This window comes from Neophocaena asiaeorientalis, unplaced genomic scaffold (genome assembly GCF_003031525.2).
Source record: "Neophocaena asiaeorientalis asiaeorientalis breed wild unplaced genomic scaffold, Neophocaena_asiaeorientalis_V1.1 scaffold87, whole genome shotgun sequence".
Lineage (NCBI taxonomy): Eukaryota > Metazoa > Chordata > Mammalia > Artiodactyla > Phocoenidae > Neophocaena > Neophocaena asiaeorientalis.
Genome location: NW_020175432.1, coordinates 2777760 through 2791489, shown reverse-complemented (window position 1 = coordinate 2791489; position 13730 = coordinate 2777760). Strand labels below are relative to the sequence as shown.

General features: G+C 47.2%; 1 protein-coding gene across 3 annotated transcripts in view; it reads right to left on the bottom strand.

Moving 5' to 3' along the window:
• PGPEP1 (pyroglutamyl-peptidase I) overlaps positions 1-13730 on the bottom strand; it is a 58738-nt gene that overhangs the window by 24839 nt on the left and 20169 nt on the right. For 2 of the 3 annotated variants that reach the window (XR_003006227.1, XM_024767546.1), the window contains exon 3: positions 8039-8271. Coding sequence is in view for 2 of the 3 variants with exons in the window: in XM_024767546.1 (XP_024623314.1) it covers positions 8039-8271 (233 nt within the window). In the remaining variant the exon portion in view is untranslated. Of the gene's footprint in view, positions 1-663; positions 3117-8038; positions 8272-13730 lie in introns of those variants that run through there. The other variant, XM_024767545.1, reaches the window with a different exon arrangement.

Here is a 13730-nt window from a genome sequence, read left to right as displayed (position 1 = left end):
AGCCAGGTGGCACCAAGCCCAGTCCACCAACTGGAATTGCTGCTTCTTCCCACCTTTCTTTCTATCCACTCCGTCTTATTTCTTTTTCGAGCTATGTACTCACATGCAGACCGCCGACCTCCTTTTTGGTGGGAAGCGGGGCGTCAAAGGGGCTTAGAGAAGAATAAAGTTATAAGGTGCGGAGGCTCTGGCACCTTAAAGGAGACGCCATCACCCGACGCCCAGATCACTGTCTCTGCCCCCATCCCCCACCTCAGTACCCTCCACAGGACTCACCAGAGAGAGGTCCCCTCCACTTTCCTATGAGTCCACCCCCAGCATCACTTCTCATTTTCCCCCCACCAGCCTTCCCGCCACATCCCTCAGCCCATCTTTCCACCATTAACACTCACCGCACCCACCCCTTCTGGCATTGCTCACCTCCGTACATGCCAAGCTGCACTCACTTCACAGGCTCATCCCTTTCCCTATTCTGTGCCCCCGACAACCCAGACTCTGAAATGACAAGGCAGAAGGAATGAGACTTGGTCCCCCCTCTTCTCACACAAGGACATTTTTTTCCGGGACCCAACAAATGCAGACAGATATACCATGGATTGAATGGCTGAGTTTGCCCCAAAGAAACTGATAAAAAGTAATTAAAACAGGAAAATTTAAAAGCTGGCAGGGAGCGAGTAAAATGTTTAATGGCTATCTGATTAAACAAAAATGAGCTATGCGCTCTGCGTCATGAACAAGGACAGGGTTCTGGTTTAACTTGAGGAAATCTAAAACCATGGCAGGAACACAAAAATGACACACACACACTCGACAATGATCAGACAATAAATTATATCTCTAAGTTGCTAAACCACATGGTGCTTTAAACAGAGAAGAGAAGGGAGGACAAGAGAAAGATGAAAATGCAGAGTTTGGGGATGGTGTGTCTGGGTTCCGTGGGCACCCAGCTAAGCTCAAACCTGGCTCACTTCCAGTCTTCCCTCCCTACTCCAGCTTGCCTAGGTCCATTTCCTCCTCAGAGCCCCACAGATCAGACCTTTAGAGAACAGAGCTAGTTAGAGCCAGATGCCATTCTTAATAAGACCTCTGGGGGACCCCCTGGCCTTGAGCACCCCCCCCCGCCTCCTTCAAAAGAGCCACAACCTCTGCTCACAGAAGCCAGCTGAGTGAGCAGATGCCATGACATCCTATGCTCCAGATTTCTCAGGAGACTGCAAACTCGGACCAGGGATGTGGAGGGGGCATTTCTGGCAGAGGGAGGGCTGGCATGGAGAGGGGAGCTAGGTCCTGATCATTTTACCCTGCGGGCCACGGTACACACCCACCATACGCTGACCCCACGTCACCATATGCCATATGCTGACCCCATGTCACCCACCTGTGCCCACTTTTCCCCTCCAGAAAAAGCCCAGGACTCAGAAAATGCATTTCACTCAGAAACCTATCAACCTGGTCTCCAAGCGACACAGTAGCTCAACGGAGGCAGCAACCACCCTGGGCATCGGAACAGGAGGGAAAGAGGGCGAATGTTTAAGAAAACAAAACAAAACAAAACTCTCAGCTGTTTTCAAAAGAGCTGCATGCTGGGAAACACCAACATGATCCAACACAGCATCAGACTACAGCACGCTTCACACTTAGTGAAGCGATAAAACTGCGCGTTCTCAAAAAAAAATTGAAGAATACTTCGAAAACGTGTGTTTTCCTCACGGTTGCTTCTGCCACCCCCTCTCTCTGATGGGTGTCAGGGTCCAGCTGAATTTAGTTGCCTCCTGGGAGATGTCACTCTCAACCCTGCTGGTAAGTTCAAAGTCACCAGGGAGTGAGATAAAAATTTACCAGGGACTGAGATAAAAATTTACCGAGTCCTAGGCACTACACGAAGCCTGCTGGCTGCCCCACCGCTCTCCTGCTCAAATACACCAGCACACATGGAGCTCAGCCCCCAGACTCCATTTTGGCCCTCTCCCCTTAAGGAAAACAAGCACCAAGACTGAAAATCCAGGTCAGATGTGGGGTAGGTTTGCAGCTCCTACGCATTTTTACATTAAAAAAAAAAAAAAAAGTCATGTGCGTGTTGAAATGAGAGTCTGCTTTCCCACCGGCAGCCTGGCCCCAGTGGCCCCATGGGTACAGCTCACAGCTCGGTCGTTGAAAGGGTCAGCCAACCCTTTCAGTCTCCTGGGGCACCAGCCACCCCCCACTCCCCGTGGTCTGGCCATGGGCCCAGTGCCACAAGCCCCGAGCAAGGGGACCTCAATGTCACCCCCAAAACAAAGATGTAGGTCCAGTGTTCAGGGCAGGAGGCTGAAGGGGCTGCACCCCAGGAAAAAGAAAAGACACTTCTGTGTTTGGCTAAAGCCCGCGTTTTAACCAAAGGGAATATAAATTACTCTGTGCCCAAACTAGCACTATTGTTTTTAAAAAGAGAATAAGAAAGAAGAAAAAAAGCCATGCCACGTCCCAAGGTGGCCCTTGCTGGGGCTGTCCAGGCTGCTGGGACATGGATCGGGGTAGAGAGTCTCCATGAGCCATTTACATTTGGGAAGAAACAGTCACGGACGGAGGGAACTCTGGAATCCCTCCACCACAGACTTAGAATGGCAGGTAGCCCCAGCCATGGGATCACGGAATAGAGACACCTGATCGGGGTTCTCTGCAGAAATCAGGACCTCCCGGCTTCCTGGCTGTCACAGCTGTATCCCCAGATGCAAAGAGAAATAGAGAAAAAAATCTTCACTGAGGCCTTCAAATCAACCAGTGCTTTTGCAGAGAAAAAGGGAGAGGAGGTGTGTAAGTTGGCATATTTGATCCAAAACAGATCCCCAGCTGATGGGCTCGTCCTTCCCGGTCAGGCCCCGGAGGGCGGACATCTCTCTCAGGGTCCCTGGCAGAATGAGGTCTTGGGAGGCCTGAGCAGCAATCAGTGTTTGTGGCAACGGTTGAGTTTGCCTTCTGACTGCTCTAGGACGTCCAGCATCTCCTCGATGATGGCCTGAAGTGCCCGGCCCAGCTGGTCTGCATTGTAGGGCTTGCCCAGAGGGGGCACGTGAACAAAGGCTGAGCGGCCGTGACTCTGGTACAGAGAGGTATAGTAGGCGAAGTCGCAGAGGTACCTAAGCCACAGGGCGTGGGGGATGGGAAGGAGACCAAATGGGGTCAGAGAGTGAATGTTCCATTGAAATCCATCATAAGGCACCCCCCCGCCCCAACCTCACCAGTCATCCACAAGACGGAATACTGCTTCTCCCTCCCCAGGCCAGCAAATAAATAAATAAATAACTCCAAGTGCTGGGGTATACGTGGGGAAGGAAGCAGTGTGAGATGCTGCTGGCTGGGATACAAATTGCCCCAGGGGAGGGCAATCTGGCAGGCTAGAAAAATTACAAATGTGCAATATTCAATATTTTGTGATAAACCTTAATGGAAAAGAATATGAAACAGAATATATATATATATATATATATATATATATATATATCTCTTTCAATCACTTTGCTGTACAGCAGAAATTAACACAACATTGTGAATGAACTATACTTCAGTAAAATTTTTTAAAAATAATTTTTGGGCCTCCCTGGTGGCGCAGTGGTTGAGAGTCCGCCTGCCGATGCAGGGGACGCGGGTTCGTGCCCCAGTCCGGGAAGATCCCATATGCCGCGGAGCGGCTGGGCCCGTGAGCCATGGCCGCTGAGCCTGCGCGTCCGGAGCCTGTGCTCCGCAACGGGAGAGGCCACAACGGTGAGAGGCCCGCGTAACGCAAAAAAAATAAATAATAATAATTTTTTTAAAATTACAAATGCATAGACTTTATGACCTGATGTTTTGAGTGTTTAGACTACGTCAGGAGCCATCTGCACACGAGCACGAGAAAGACGGACAAGGTATCCGCTGCAGCATGGTGTGTAAAAGCAGAAAAACAGGAAGCAACCGGCTAGGATCTGAATGTCCCCCAAATCCCCTCCCACCCTGTGAGGACACGGCCAGAGGTCAGCAGTCTGCAACCTATAGGAAGGCCTTTATCAGAACACCACCACGAGGGTGGCTGGATCCTGAACTTCCTTGCCTCCAGAGCCGTGAGCAGTAACTTTCTGTTGTTTATACACTGCCCAGTCTGGGGTTTTTTTTTTTGGTTATAGCAGACTAAAACACCACCTAAGTGTCCACTGACAGAGGAGTGGCTTAATAAACTCTGGTTCATCTGCATGGTGGAGTCACATGCCCACAAGTGCAACCAAGGAAGGGAACTCTCATGAAAAGGCTCACCACGTAACCCCATCCACGTGAAAGCAAAGGGAAACAGGACAAAATTCGAAAGTAGTACGCCAGATGCCCTACACATGTATGGAAACATATGTGTGGGTGAGTAGGAAGGGTCATAATTTAAGTCTCTCATTTAACCGAGGGATCCCTGGGGCGGGGAGGGGCGGGGCGGGGAGGAGAAAGGGCAAGAGAATCTTTCACAACAGGAAAGTATGAGAGTATACTCTAGAATTATCTGAGTAACTTAAAAATTAATTTTAGGGGAGTTCCCTAGTGGCCTAGTGGTTAGGGTTCCGGGCTTTCGCCGACAGGGCCCGGGTTCAATCCCTGGTCAGGGAACTGAGATCCTGCAAGCTGTGTGGCGTAGCCAAAAACCAAAAAAAAATATTAGTTGAAAAAAAAGACAGCCTGCGTGCCACAAATACTGAAGCCCGTGCGCCTGCAGCCCGTGCTCCGCAACAAGAGAAGCCACCACAATGAGAAGCCTGTGCACCGCAGCGAAGAGTAGCCCTCGATCGCTGCAACTGGAGAAAGCCCGCGTGCAGAAACAAAGACACAATGCAGCCAAAAATAAATAAATTAAAAAAAAATGACTGGTGGGAGGGGGAAGGGGCAATATAGGAGAAGGGGATTAAGAGGTACAAACTATTCGGTATAAAATAAGCTACAAGGATATATTGTACAATACAGGGAATATAGCCAATATTTTATAATAACTATAAATGGAGTATAACTTTTTAAAAATAAATTTATTTATTTCTTTATGGCTGCTTGGGTCTTCGTTGCTGTGTGCAGGCTTTCTCTAGCTGCGGCAGGTGGGGGCTACTCTTCCTCGAGCGGGCTTCTCATTGTGGTGGCTTCTCTTGTTGCAGAGCATGGGCTCTAGGCATGCGGGCTTCAGTAGTTGTGACGCGTGGGCTCAGTAGTTGTGGCTCACAGGCTCTAGAGCACAGGCTAGGTAGTTGTGGTACGCGGGCTTAGTTGCTCCACGGCATGTGGGATCTTCCCGAACTAGGGCTCGAACTTGTGTCCCCTGCATTGGCAGGTGGATTCTTAACCACTGCGCCACCAGGGAAGCCCAGGAGTGTAACTTTTAAAAACTGTAAATCAGTGTATTGTACATCTGTAACGTATACTATTGTACATCAACTATACTCTAATTAAAAAAAAATTAAGGGACTTCCCTGGTGGTCCAGTGGTAATGAGTCTGCCTTACAATGAGGGGGACACGGGTTCAATCCCTGGTCAGGGAACTGGGATCCCACATGCCACGGGGCAACTGGGCCTGCACGCCACAACCACTGAGCTCAGAAGCCTCAACTAAAGAGCCCAAGTGCCACAAACTACAGAGCCCACGTGCCCTGGAGCCACGACTAGAAAAGAGAAAAGACCCGCACGCCACAGCTAGAGAGAAGTCCATGCATCACACTGAGAAGAGCCCGCGTGTGGCAACGAAAGATCCCACATGCCACAGGGAAGATCTCGCATGCTGCAATTAAGACCTGACGCAGCCAAAAATAAATTAAATAAAGAAATAATAAATAAATCTTTAAATAATAATTAAAAAAAAAAGACTGATGGTAAATTTAGCCACTTCATTCTGTCAACTGAATTTGCCACCTGCCGCCTTTGGACTGGAGAGGTGTACAAAGTGTTGAGAAATCAAGGTATCTGGTGTTGAGAGGGCACAGAACAGAGAGGTCTGGGAGGCTGGGGAGTCCTTCCCAAGGGGGCAACATTTTGGAGTTAAGACCTGAAAGAGGTATTATCAGAGGGAGGTGAGCTCTGGGCAGAGGTCTTAGCATGTGCAAAGGCCCTGATGCTAGAGTGAGCTTGGTGTGTTTGAGGAACAGGAGGAGGCTGGTTTGTGGGTGTGGAAGGCAGTGGTGAGGTGAGAGTGAAGGCAGAGGAGGGTGGAGAGGTGGGCAGGGGCCAGACCACACAGAACCTGTGCATGGTGGAGAGTTGGGATATCATTCGAGGTGCAGTGGAAGCTGTAGGAAGAATTAAGCAAGTTAGGGACATCATCGGACTTAAATTAATAGACCCTCTAATAGGCTGAATAGTTAGTTTCTGTCCCAAATCTGTGTTCATCTAGAACCTCAAAATGTGACCTGATTTGGAGATAGGGTTTTTGCAGATGTAATTAGTTAAGATGAGATCACAGTGGTTTAGGGTATGTCCTAAATCCAATGATTGGTGTCCTTGTAAGAAGGCCACATGGGGACTTCCCTGGCTGTACCGTGGTTAAGACTTCGTCTTCCAATGCCGGGGGTGTGGGTTCGATCCCAGGTCGAGTAGCTAAGATCCCATGTACCTCACAGCCAAAAAACTGAAACATAAAACAGAAGCAGGGACTTCCCTGGTGGCGCAGTGGTTAAGAATCCGCCTGCCAATGCAGGGAAAAACGGGTTTGATCCCTGGCCCAGGAAGATCCCACATGCCGCAGAGCAACTAAGCCCATGCACCACAACTACTAAGCCTGCGCTCTAGAGCCTGCGAGCCACAGCTACTGAGCCTACATGCCACAACTACTGATGCCCGCGCTCCTAGAGCCCAAGCTCCGCAGCAAGAGAAGCCACTGCAATGAGAAGCCCGCGCACCGCAACGAAGAGTAGCCCTCACTCGCTGCAACTAGAGAAAGCCTGTGCGCAGCAACGAAGACCCAACGCAGCCAAAAATAAATAAATAAATTTATATATTAAAAAAAACTAGAAGCAGTATTGTAACAAATTCAATAAAGACTTTAAAAATGGTCCACATCAAAAAAATCTTTAAAAAAAATAAAAATAAAAGAAGGCCATGTGAAGACACACACAGGGAGGAAGGCCGTGTGGAGGTGAAGGTGGAGATTGGGGTAAAGCATCTCAAGGCGCGGAACACTCAGCGTTGTCAGCAGCCCCCATAAGCCAGAGAGGCATGGAACAGATTCCCCCTCAGCACCTCCAGAAGGAGCCAACCCTGCTGACACCTTGATTTTGGAGTTTTAGTCTCCAGACCTGGGAGAGAATAAATGTTTGTTGTCCTAAGCCACCAACATGGTAATTTGTTATATATAGCAGCCACAGGAAACTAATATAGAAACTGACTGCTTAGGAGAGAAGGACTGTCAGGGTTGGGGTAGAGGTGGCCGAAGGAACAGCAGGGAGACGGCCAGAGCAACGTGCAGGTGGAAGATGCCGGGGTCCACAATCCACACACAATGAGTTCCAGAAGCAGAATCCGTGGAACCTGTTATATATATATATATACACACACATACACATATATACTTAACTCTGTGCCTCATGGATGGTGAGGTTTATATACTGTGAAATTCTATGTAAAAATATCATGTATAATACTGTTAAAATATCCCATGCGTAAAAAAAATTATCCCATGCTTTAATCAGGTGGTAAATCAATTATGTTTTCAGAAGTGAAAAAGAGGGTTTCCCTGGTGGCGCAGTGGTTGAGAGTCTGCCTGCCGATGCAGAGGACACAGGTTCGTGCCCCAATCTGGGAAGATCCCACATGCCGCGGAACGGCTAGGCCCGTGAGCCATGGCCACTGAGCCTGCGCATCCGGAGCCTGTGCTCCGCAACGGGAGAGGCCACAACAGTGAGAGGCCCGCTTACCGAAAAAAAAAAAAAAAAAAAGTGAAAAAGAAAAAGTGAGCACTTGGCCCAAAGAGCCTAAAGTCAAACACACTTGGCTTGTTCAACACCCAGCCTGGGCTGATGTAGGAGGGAAACCCCTACTCACACCTACACCATAGGGCCCCATGGTGCCTTACCTGCCGGCATCTTGTGAGATGGTCACTGACACATCCAGGCCCAGTGTAGTAACCCTCTTACATACAGCGTCCATGTCAATGATGGAGTCAATGCTTTCAGGCCCATCCTCCACACAGCACTGGGAGCCAGGGCAGAATCGGCAGTTGTCCAGCCCCTTGTAGCCCTTGTTGTGCCCGCACTTCTCCAGCGTGACTGTGGTCGCCATGCCTGACACCCCCACATGCACCACCAGCTGCAGACAGATGGGCAAGGCTTAATAGGGTCTGGTCATGGGACTGGGAGTCCCCCCAGGCCAAGGAGAGGGCAGCATCCTCACAGAGCTCTGCTGGGGGTTACGTGCTTTCTGACATCTTGCTGCTGGAATAGACCCTACAGTCACTCTTACAGAAAGGTGTGCCAAGTGAAACATGCAAGAATGTGAAATATGCAAAGATGTTCATTGCAGCTTTGTCATTACAATCAAATATTGGAAACAACCTAATTAGCCATCCATGGTGGGGGGGGGGTGTTGGATAAGTAAAGTATGAGCTACTTTGTAGCTGTTGACATGCCCAAGGCAATTCTGTGTGAAATAATCTTCAAGACATATTGCCAAACACAAAAGGCAAGGTATAATTTCCAGGAATCTAACCTAAAAACAATCAAAGAGATAATAATTTGCCCATGGTCACTTCGGTGTTATTTATAAAAGTGAGGAAAAAAACCCCAAAACATAGAAATGACCAGCATGCCCAATAATAGGAGAATGGTTGTATTAATTACTAAATATTACCCAGCTGTTAAAATAATGTTAAGGGAGAATTTTTCATGACCTGCGTGATTAAATGCTCATGATAACATATTTATAAGAGGCAGGATACCAAATTGAATACAGCTTAACTTCAAATATTAATTATTTGTGTGTATGTTTATATACAGAAAGGGCACTGTAAGAAAATATGTGAACATTTAAAATAAAGACTGATGAGCACACTGTGCCATATGGCAGTCACAGGACACATGTGGCTGTTGAGCATTTGAAATGTGGCTGATACAAACTTTTTTTCTATGCATTTTCTTTATTTGATTATTGGTTATTTCCCTCGGTGATATATGTCACAGTGACTTTTTTTTTTTTTTGTGACTTTTTTTTTAAACATCTTTATTGGAGTATAATTGCTTTACAATGTTGTATTAGTTTCTGCTGTATAACAAAGTGAATCAGCGGTATGTATACACACGTCCCCATACCCCCTCCCTCTTGCGCCTCCTTCCCACCCTCCCTAGCCCACCCCTCTAGGTCATCACAAAGCATCGAGCTGACCTCCCTGTGCTATACGGCTGTTTCCCACTAGTATATATATGTCAATGCTACTCTCTCACTTCGTCCCAGTTTATCCTTCCTCCTTCCCATGTCCTCAAGTCCATTCTCTATGTCTGCGTCTTTATTCCTGTCCTGCCCCTAGGTTCATCAGAACCATTTTTTGTTTTTTAGATTTCATATATATGTGTTAGCATACGGTATTTGTTTTGCTCTTTCTGACATACTTCACGCTGTATGACAGACTTTAAGTTCATCCACCTCACTACAAATAACTCAATTTCATTTCTTTTTATGGCTGAGTAATATTCCATTGTACATATGTGCCACATCTTCCTTATCCATTCATCTGTCAATGGACACTTAGGTTGCTTCCATGTCCAAAAATAAACACAAAACGGGCTTCCCTGGTGGCGCAGAGGTTGAGAATCTGCCTGCCAATGGAGGGGACACGGGTTCGAGCCCTGGTCTGGGAAGATCCCACATGCCGCGGAGCAACTAGGCCCATGAGCCACAACTACTGAGCCTGCGCGTCTGGAGCCTGTGCTCCGCAACAAGAGAGGCCGCGATAGTGAGAGGTCCGCGCACCGCGATGAAGAGTGGCCCCGGCTTGCCGCAACTAGAGAAAGCCCTCACACAGAAACGAAGTCCCAACACAGCCAAAAATAAATATAAATTAATTAATTTTTAAAAAACACACATACAAAATGGATTAAAGACCTAAATGTAAGGCCAGACACTATAAAACTCTTAGAGGAACATATAGGCAGAACACTCTATGACATAAGTCACAGCAAGATCCTTCTTGACCCACCTCCTAGAGAAATGGAAATAAAAACAAAAATAAACAAATGGGACCTGTTGAAAATTAAAAGCTTTTGCACAGCAAAGGAAACCATAACCAAGACGAAAATATAACCCTCAGAATAGGAGAAAATATTTGCAAGTGAAGCAACTGACAAAGGATCAATCTCCAAAATACACAAGCAACTCAATATCAAAAAATCAAACTACCCAATCCAAAAATGGGTGGAAGACCTAAATAGACATTTCCCCAAAGAAGACGTACAGACTGCCGACACATGGCTGATACAGATTGAGATACCAGTGCAGCACACACACCGGTTTCAGAGACTGGGCATGAAAAAAGAATGTAGGGACTTCCCTGGTGGTCCAGCGGTTAAGACCCTGCGTGTTAAGACTCGACTGCAGAGCACGGAGATCTCACATGCCGCGCGGTGCGGCTAAAAAGTAAAAAAAAAAAAAAAAAGTAAAATGTCTCATTAATAACTTTTAAAATGTTGATTACACATTGACATAATATTTTAGAAATAAGGGGTGACATTTAAGATATTATTAAAATTAATTTCACTATTTCTTTGTATGCTTTTTTTTTTTCTGGCCATGCAGCTTTTGGGATCTTAGTTCCCAGACCAGGGATTGAACCCGAGCGACGGCAGTGAAAGTGCCGAGTCCCAACCACTGGACCAGGGAATTCCTTCTTTGTATGCTTTTCAATTGTGGCTTCTAGAAAGTTTAAACTGTCCCGTGTAGCTGGCATGGTAACGTCTAGCGGGCCGTGATTCTGAAGAACATAACTAGCCAGGAGCGGGGGCTATGCTACTGGATGCCTTAGCACCCACACTGTGTTATCTGGTGCTCCATAAACCAGCGGAGCATCAGGTAACACTGTAATTCCTGTGAATGCAAAAACAAAATAGCAGCTAGCTGTAGTACAGAGGGTTGAATGGTGACTCTACCACCACCACCAAAAAAAAAAAAAAAAGAAAGAAAAGGAAAGGTATGTCCCTGTCCTAATACCTGGAAACTGTGACTGGGACCTTATTTGGGAAAGGGTCTTTGCAGATATAATTAAGTAAAGGATCTTGAGATGAGGTCCTCCTGGATTATCTGGATGGGCTCAAAATCCATTGACGAATGCCCTTAAAAGAGACACACAGAGCAGGGACAGAGAGAGAGGAAAGGAGAAGGTCATGTGGAGACAGTGGCAGAGGATAGAGTGATGAGGCCACAAGCCAAGGAATGCCTGGGGCCACCAGAAGCTGGAAGAGACAAGGAAGAATCCTCCCCTAGAGCCTTTGGAGGGAGCCACAGTCCTGCTCATGCCTTGATTTTGGACTTCTGGCCTCCAGAACTGTGTGCTTATAAATTTCTGTAGTTTTAAGACACCTAGTTGGCAGTCAATTGTTACGTCAGCCACAGGATGCTAATCCATGCAGTACGATGCTTAAACAGTACTTGCGGGTGAGCACAAATGTATATGAAGATGCATGTGTGTGAAGAAGATGTGAGTGATGACAATAGCCATGGTACCAGTTAACCACTATTAAGAGCTTACTATAGGGACTTTCCTGGTGGTCCAGCGGGTAAGACTCCACGCTCCCAATGCAAGGGGCTTGGGGTTCTATCCCTGGTTGGGGAACTATATCCTGCATGCATGCCGCAACTAAGAAATCTGTGGGCCACAACTAAGAAGTCCGCATGCCACAACTAAGAGTCCACATGCCGCAACGAAGATTCCGTGTGCCAAACTAAGACCTGGCGCAGCCTAAATAAATAAATATTTTTTTTTTAAAAAAAGAGCTTACTATAGACCAGGAGTTCTCCACCAGGGGTGAGCCTGCCTCCAGAGGATGTTTGGCAACATCCGGAAACATTATGGGGTATCAAACTGGAGACACAGTGCTCCTGGCATCTCATGGGTGGTGGTCAGGGATGCTGCTCAGCACCCTACAGTGCACAGCACAGCCCATCACAGAGAAGGCTCTGGCCCCAGTGTAGCTGAGAAACCCTGGAGTGGGCTGAGAATTGTTTATTGCCCTACTGGCCTCATCTCTCTCATCCCCACCACAAACTCATGATGTTAGTGCTTATGATAGCGAGATCTATAGTAAGAGATATACATTTGTTGGAACTTCCCTGGTGGTGCAGGGGGTGAGACCCCATGCTCCCAATGCAGGAGCCTGGGGTTCGATCCCTGGTTGGGGAACTAGATCCCACACGCATGCTGCAACTAAAAGTTCTCACGCCATAGCTAAAAGCCCGCATGCCGCAACTAAGACCCGGTGCAGCCAAAATAAATAAATAAATATTAAAAAATAAAAAAAGAAAGAAATATTTGTTCTTAGTTCACTCTTCCTGGCACAGAGCTCCTAAAACCCTTAGAGTTCCCTAAGTGATGAGAGCAATAAAGGTGTCCTGTTTGGTTAATTTTTTTTTTTTTTCTGCTGCATGGCATGTGGGATCTTAGTTCCCTGACCAGGAATCAAACCCATGCCCTCTGCAATGGAAGCGTGAAGTCCTAACCACTGGACTTCCAGGGAATTCCCCTGTTTTGTTAATGAGGTAACTTTTGGAAAGCACCTTAGAATGGGGGCTGGTTGCCAGGGGAACCAACCACATGATTAGAGGGTTGGAACTTTCAGCCCCACCCCCCTACCTCAGAGGAAGGGAGAGGGCCTGGAGATGGAGTTCAGCTGGGGAGAGTAGGGTGCTCGGGAGGGCGAAGCAGCATATGCTCGGGAGGGCATAGGACAAAGCATACATTGTCCTATGCATCTCTTTCATCTGGCTGGCTGTTCCTGAGTTATATGCTTTTATAATAAACTGGTAATCCAGTGAGTAAATGGGGTTCCTGAGTTCTGTGAGCTGCTCTAGCAAATTAATGGAACCCAAGGAAGGGGTCATGGGAACCCCTGATTTATAGCCAGTTGGACAGAAGCACAGGTAACAACCTAGACTTAAGATTGACATCTGCAAACTATTTTATATAGAATGGATAAACAATAAGGTCCTACTGTAGAGCACAGGGAACTATATTCAATATCCTGTGATAACCATAATGGAAAAGAATAGTAACAAAAGAATGTATATATATGTATAACTGAATCACTTTGCTGTACACAACATTGTAAATCAACTATACTTCTGGAAAGGGAGGGAGGGTCTCAGGCATGCTTCTTTCTGCCCAGAATAGTGGTTCCAGTAGCAAGACTGCAGTCCTGGATCCTATCAAACTTCCTGGTTTCCCCTCAGAACTTCTTCTGGGTTAAACAGTCTGGCCTCTAGCAAATTAATTGCACAAAAGAGGGAGTCCTTGGAACCTCTGATTTATAACCAGTTGGTCAGAAGCACAAGTGACCACTTGGACTTGTGGTTGACACCTAAGGGGGGAGAGGAGGAGTCTGGTAGGATGGAGCCCTTAACCTGTGGAATGTGATTCTATCTCTGGGTAGGTAGTGTCAGAATTGAGTTGAATTGTAGGACCCACAGCCACTCTCCAAGAATTGCTTGGTGTGTGGGGATAACCCCACCCACGCGCTGGAATTGGGTGGTAGAACCTTAGTACTTCAGTCACCCCTCGCTTCGGT